Here is a 5,873-nt window from a genome sequence, read left to right on the forward strand (position 1 = left end):
TTTCTTTTCATTCGCATTCAGATATAGTTCGGCTACAGTGAAAATTATATTTTATAAATTTCACTAGTGGTTTATCAGAATATAATCATCTGATATATTACAATAAAACACTGGAAAGCATGAAATAAATAATGAACTTGCTGGCCCTATCAGTTTGATATGGGAATAGTTTGAAGTTGAAATAGTACATTTCGCCTTTATATTCATTACAATCCTATACGGGTACTTTCAGTACTTTGATTTTTGAAAATATGATAATATAATCCCCGTGCTCCTACCAGTTTGACTCCATGTGTGATTTTTATTATGACAATGAAAACATGAAATGTTGCATGTAAAAAAACGAAAAACATGGCGTTAAACGTTTTAAAAACTAAAAGTTAAGTATTAAGAAAGAAATCTTCATATTTTAGCGGCCATTGTGGACGCTATCTTGGATGTCTCAGCCGACAATAAATCCAGTAAAATTCAGTGGACTATCAGTGGTCCTTTAAAATGAGTTTTTTTTTTATCACATACCCGCACAGCTTTCACGGCTCCGTGAAAATGTTATGACACGTCCGTGCATATATTTTGACGTGGCGTCATTTGCATTATACAAACATTGCGTAAAAGCGCGCTAAAAGTCAGCGTTACACTAAATAGGCTCGTCAACGAAAAAAATATTATTTCAACTGAAAAACAGGTTTTTTTAAGTTATGTGATATATCGACATCCCTCGTAGAATATAATAGAATATACAATAAAATTATTGTAGGTTCATTACTGAAATTATTTAACTTGTTATATGAAATTTTAATAAGCCCGACAGAGGCTCGCATAATAAAATTTTATTCAACTTGTGAAATAAATTCAGTATTGAACTTACACTTATTCAAAATCATCTATATATTTAATTTAATTAGTTTGATAATAATCAACATTAGATAATTCTAGCCACCATAGCATTTTTCCAGCTTAATTCAGCATCCATGACTGGTGCCAGTTGTCGCCTCCTTGTCTCGGATTCCAGAGTGTACCAATCGTTTTCATCGATAGATATGGACGGTTGTGGTGTTGAAGTCGTCTGTGAAGTTATAATTGGCGTTGTTGTGGTTACTGGAGACGTCAGAATTTGCCTCGTTGATGTTTCTTGGGACGTCTGAGCCCCCGTTGACGTCGGAATTGACGTCGATGATGTTTCTGGGGACGTCTGAGCTGCCGATGACGTCGGATTTGACGTCGTTGATGTTTCTGGTGACGTTTGAGCCGCCGATGACGTCGGAATTTGCGTTGTTGATGCTTCTGGTGACGTCTGAGCTGCCGATGACGGCGGATTTGACGTCGTTGATGCTTCCTGTGACGTCTGAGCCGCCGATGACGTCGGATTTGACGTCGTTGTGGCTACAGCTGGTGTTACAGGTGGTAATGTTGACACTGGTGTTGCTGTAAACGTTTGACATTTTAAATCATTTAAATATGTAAATAAAATAGGTGGGTCGAAAGGGACTGTAAAGATTTAACTGACTGAATAGTTTTTATAATAAAAATAGATTATTTTTATGAACTCACGTCACATTCATATCTTTATTCGTTTAATTAACTCATTTAAGAAAATAGATTAAAGCGTTATTGAACAAAATATATAACATTAAACTTTTTAATGTATCAAGTAGGTTCAGCTATGATTTCGTGAACACACCCTTTTATACAAACATAACTCAACAAACTAGTCTATTTACAGAAATACATTTATTAGATTTCTCATTTCACTATTAATAATTAGATGTTATTGTAATTCATTAAAATCAATTTATGCTGCATACTTGAATTTTAAGCACCGCAAGACGGTATATTCGAATCCCTCTAAAGACGTTGAATTCTTTATAATGGGAGGCAGTTTCCCAGCCAGCTCACATAGAGCATAAAAGAAGGCATATAGTGTCTGCTACAGTCGCCATGGGACATAAACAGTGCCCACAAATCTTCAAAGATCAACAACAACAACAGGAAAAAGGTACACGCGTCCCTAAAAAGAAAATACCTGAACAATTATTCTCCGCCCAACTGCCGTTGGCACAGCACCGAATGAAGTATGGACGGCTAATGTTACTGGTCATCCTGATCGTAGCGCCAACGTGTAGCATAAAGCCGCCATTTGGTTTGTAGTCACCGGAAATTGCAATGGGTTTGAGACATTCTGAATCATCGAGAATGGCAGAATAAGTTAATTTTCTATATGTTATAAACTATATATAGAATTTAATCACACACCCGTGCCGATTTTGCGATTCCGTAAAAATGATATTGCACGGCCGTGCATATATTTTTACATGACGTCATAATCGTTATACAAACATAGTGTAAAGAGGCGCTGTATGTTAGCGTTATACTATAGGTGCGTCAATGAAAATGACTCTTAATTCACTTTAAACGGTCTTTATTTTGGGTATGTGATTAATAGAATATTAAATTCGTGTAAGTTCATGACTAATTTATTGCACGAGTTGAATCTCGCCAGAGGCTCGCATGATATAGTTTTATTCAACTCGTGCAATAAATTCAGTATTGAACTTACACTCATTCAATATCCTCTATATATTTTGATAATTTCACTGTGAAGCAGAACTTAATTTGAAAGAGCATGAAAATGACATGTAATAATTGGTGAGTTGGCAGAATTAGATCTACACAGTGTAAGTTCGTTTGTTTGGTTATCTGGTTGTTGTTTTTTTTTTGGTCATATCTCAAGGGCTAGTCAACCTTATCGGTGTTAGTCACCTCTCTGGCGTGGGTTCGATCCCCGGGAGATGCTTTGGTAGCGTATTTGGTCTGAGTCATTTTTTCCGGACGAAGTCTGTCTGAGAACGGGTTTACTTCCTCTAAATTATAGAGGGAAGAACTTGATATATAGGTGGGATGTTCATTGGATGTTGAAAAAATTACAAACTGAAAATTTCTTTATGAATTAAAACAAACGCCGAAATAACCTATGCAAGTTACAGCAGGTTTACTTCGGCCGAGAATGTTTTTAACGATACTTGTTGTTTATTTTAAATTGATGATTTCACATTAATATTGTCAATATACCTTTAATTCCACACCGGAAGTTTGAGCCTTCTTTGCAACATGTTTGCCCAGGAGGGCAATCATCACTGCTACCACAGTATTCAGTCATAATGTCCTAAGATAAAATATAATGTCTTAAGAGAAAACATAATGCCCTAAGATAAAATATAATTTCCTTAAATAAAATATAATGTACTTAGATAAAATCAAATGTCCTTAGATAAAATATAATGTAGAGAAAACCTAATGTCCTAAGATAAAATATAATTTCCTAAAATAAAATATAATGTCCTTAGATAAAATCAAATGTCCTTAGATAAAATATAATGTCTTAAGAGAAAACCTAATGTCCTAAGATAAAATATAATTTCCTAAAATAAAATATAATGTCCCTAGATAAAATCAAATGTCCTTAGATAAAATATAATGTCTTAAGATAAAACATAATGTCCTAAGATAAAATATAATTTCCTAAAATAAAATATAATGTCCTTAGATAAAATCAAATGTCCTAAGTAGATAAAATATAATGTCCTAAGATAAAATATAATGTCCTAAAATTAAATAGATTGAAAACATATGTGTACAATTTTCCTATGAAGTAACAACACAATAGTTTTTTACATGTGTTGATGTAATATAACATTATAGTCTTCTTTTCAGTTTTAAGGGGCCATTTCATTTCTCAATATGTTTTTATTTTATTGGTAACTTATTACGGTTTCAAATAAAATACACATTGGCCATATATGATGAAACATCTTTCGGTTCTTTTGCTCTTTGGCAATTGGTATGATTATAGAGAGTCAATATTTTGTTTGATTATATTTTGCTTCCTTTAAAACACGTTAACCCGTGTAGCACATTTAATTCTACATTTCGCAGTTGATTCACATCTAAGATGCTTTAAATTCATTATCAAAATATTATTTAACTCATATCCGACTTTTCTAAAGAATAAAAAAATATTGATTTCTGAGGCATAATGCACACCGTACAATCAAATGGACAGACAGCCGTTCAACCGTCGACAGCCGTACCGCTATATACATGTCGGCGCAGAGAACACAATTGACTCATCTTTTTTAACATATCCCAACTGTATCAGAGTAAATCAATGTTATGATGGATTCAAAGTCAACATCCAAAGGAGAATGCTAACAAATTTCTGGCCCTGTGCAAGCTTTACTTCACGTAACTTTTGACTGACAAAGACCACACTTTCCGATGAGATGCAGCATATTTTTGCAAGTCACAAAACATAGGTATTGATATCACATTCCTGTGTTAAGGATGGTCACAGTGATGAGTTTATATTAATGTATTATATCCAACAGCTATCACAGTTCCGTTATTAAATTCCAAGTGTTATTTGACATCCACGAGTGTTATTTCATGACCGGTCTTGTTAATTTTTACCAAGCCCAACAAAAATCTTCCCCTTAGCGATATGTACCATATATTTTGATTAACATTAAATTTTTATTACCTGCATGGTTGCTAATCATTTCACATACTAGGGGGATTTTTACATAACGAAATTGTGACATGCTTATATATAAAAAATTGATATTTGGAATGGCCACATGTTGAGGAATATGTTAAAGTAAAAAGATTTACAAACAAAAATGCTCAAATAAATTTACATAAAAGCAACACCCATAATATCATGCGTTCCGTATTGCAACAAAATCTTGTGAAAAAATGTCTGATAAGATACATGTAGTAAATTTGTATTGTTTGTTGATTTATTTATGATGCATTGAAAAACAAAACCCACCTTCTTCATTGCGTCATCCTTTTGTACGTATACCCAACCTTTGCTCTTGCCAGCTTCAAATGGTAAAGAAGACGCTCCAAGCAGCTCGCACATTTTTGCAAGCCTCTCATAATTAAGTCCAACACATGAAGATCTCAATCCGCATTCCACGGCACAGTCACGTAGTGATCTAGCCAACTAGACAACGAATTTACCGGGGGCATTTGAACGCCCGAAATAGCGAACCTTTCCCAGAATTCCGGACCAAATTTCTCACATCCGGTAAACGTTTAAAAGGAATAAGAATGCATGGATCGATTCTGTCTAATATAAATATTCATCATTTAAAAAAGGAACCTGACAGTTTCCCTATTACATCAACCCCTATAAAGAGAGAAATCGTGTTTAAAGGGGACCACTATTTTTTACTTGAGAAATAGTTCATGGGTACCCCCTTTTGACGTTCTGTCATTCTCGGCGAACAGACGAGACCGAGATTGTACGTGTTATACCCACTTCCGGTTTTAGTTGTACACCGTGTACAACTAAATTATCCTGATTGAAAACTTATTAATTTAATTGCGTACATTATATATATTTATGAAAACATCACTATGGAAACTGAATTGCCTTAAATTAATTAATTGAAGACGCCGCACATTAAATTATCATTTTGCCCGATAGCTCAAGCTTGCTGATGATCCCACCACATGAATTTAAGCAATGACTGCTTAATTTTCAAAGATAAAACCATAAATTTACTTTGGGAACTATGAGAGAAACTTCTTCAAATTCATTGACGATATATCCTTTATTTAATTTGTTTACTTAATTTTCGCTAGACAAGCTGTCCAAATAGGGTACATCGGCCGGTCATATTTTTCAGTAAAATATCAACTAAATACAATAGCTGAGGGACGCGAATTTTTCCGCCATTGACGGGCTAAAAAAAATGAGAAAGGCAGCAGGAAAATCGGCAGCCAGATTTATACGTAGATAACAAAACTGTCCGTAAAGTTATTTAGGCACCCAGTCAAAACTGGTACAACAGCAACAGGTTGCCCAT

At 34.3% G+C, this 5,873-nt stretch overlaps 1 protein-coding gene across 1 annotated transcript; it reads right to left on the reverse strand.

The window, feature by feature from the left end:
- Nucleotides 1-922: 922 nt before the first annotated feature.
- On the reverse strand, nucleotides 923-4,994 carry LOC132717691 (spore coat protein SP96-like). The gene is made up of 4 exons (XM_060701229.1): nucleotides 4,829-4,994; nucleotides 3,070-3,163; nucleotides 2,024-2,179; nucleotides 923-1,425 (listed from the first exon to the last, which is right to left on the reverse strand). Exons 1-4 carry the CDS (start codon nucleotides 4,919-4,921, stop codon nucleotides 923-925), a joined length of 846 nt encoding a protein of 281 aa, XP_060557212.1. The 5' UTR covers nucleotides 4,922-4,994.
- Between the last annotated feature and the right edge of the window lie 879 nt (nucleotides 4,995-5,873).

Source organism: Ruditapes philippinarum, unplaced genomic scaffold (assembly GCF_026571515.1).
Source record: "Ruditapes philippinarum isolate M1 unplaced genomic scaffold, ASM2657151v2 ctg3714_1_1_1_1, whole genome shotgun sequence".
Classification (NCBI taxonomy): Eukaryota; Metazoa; Mollusca; class Bivalvia; order Venerida; family Veneridae; genus Ruditapes; species Ruditapes philippinarum.

Coding starts and splice junctions, on each gene's coding strand:
- LOC132717691 (XM_060701229.1), bottom strand. CDS start 4,921: ATGTGCGAGCTGCTTGGAGCGTCTTCTTTACCATTTGAAGCTGGCAAG. Junction 2,180..3,069: donor CTTCCGGTGTGGAATTAAAG/GTATATTGACAA, acceptor TCGATGATTCAG/AATGTCTCAAACCCATTGCA. Junction 1,426..2,023: donor GGCGGAGAATAATTGTTCAG/GTATTTTCTTTT, acceptor AAACGTTTACAG/CAACACCAGTGTCAACATTA.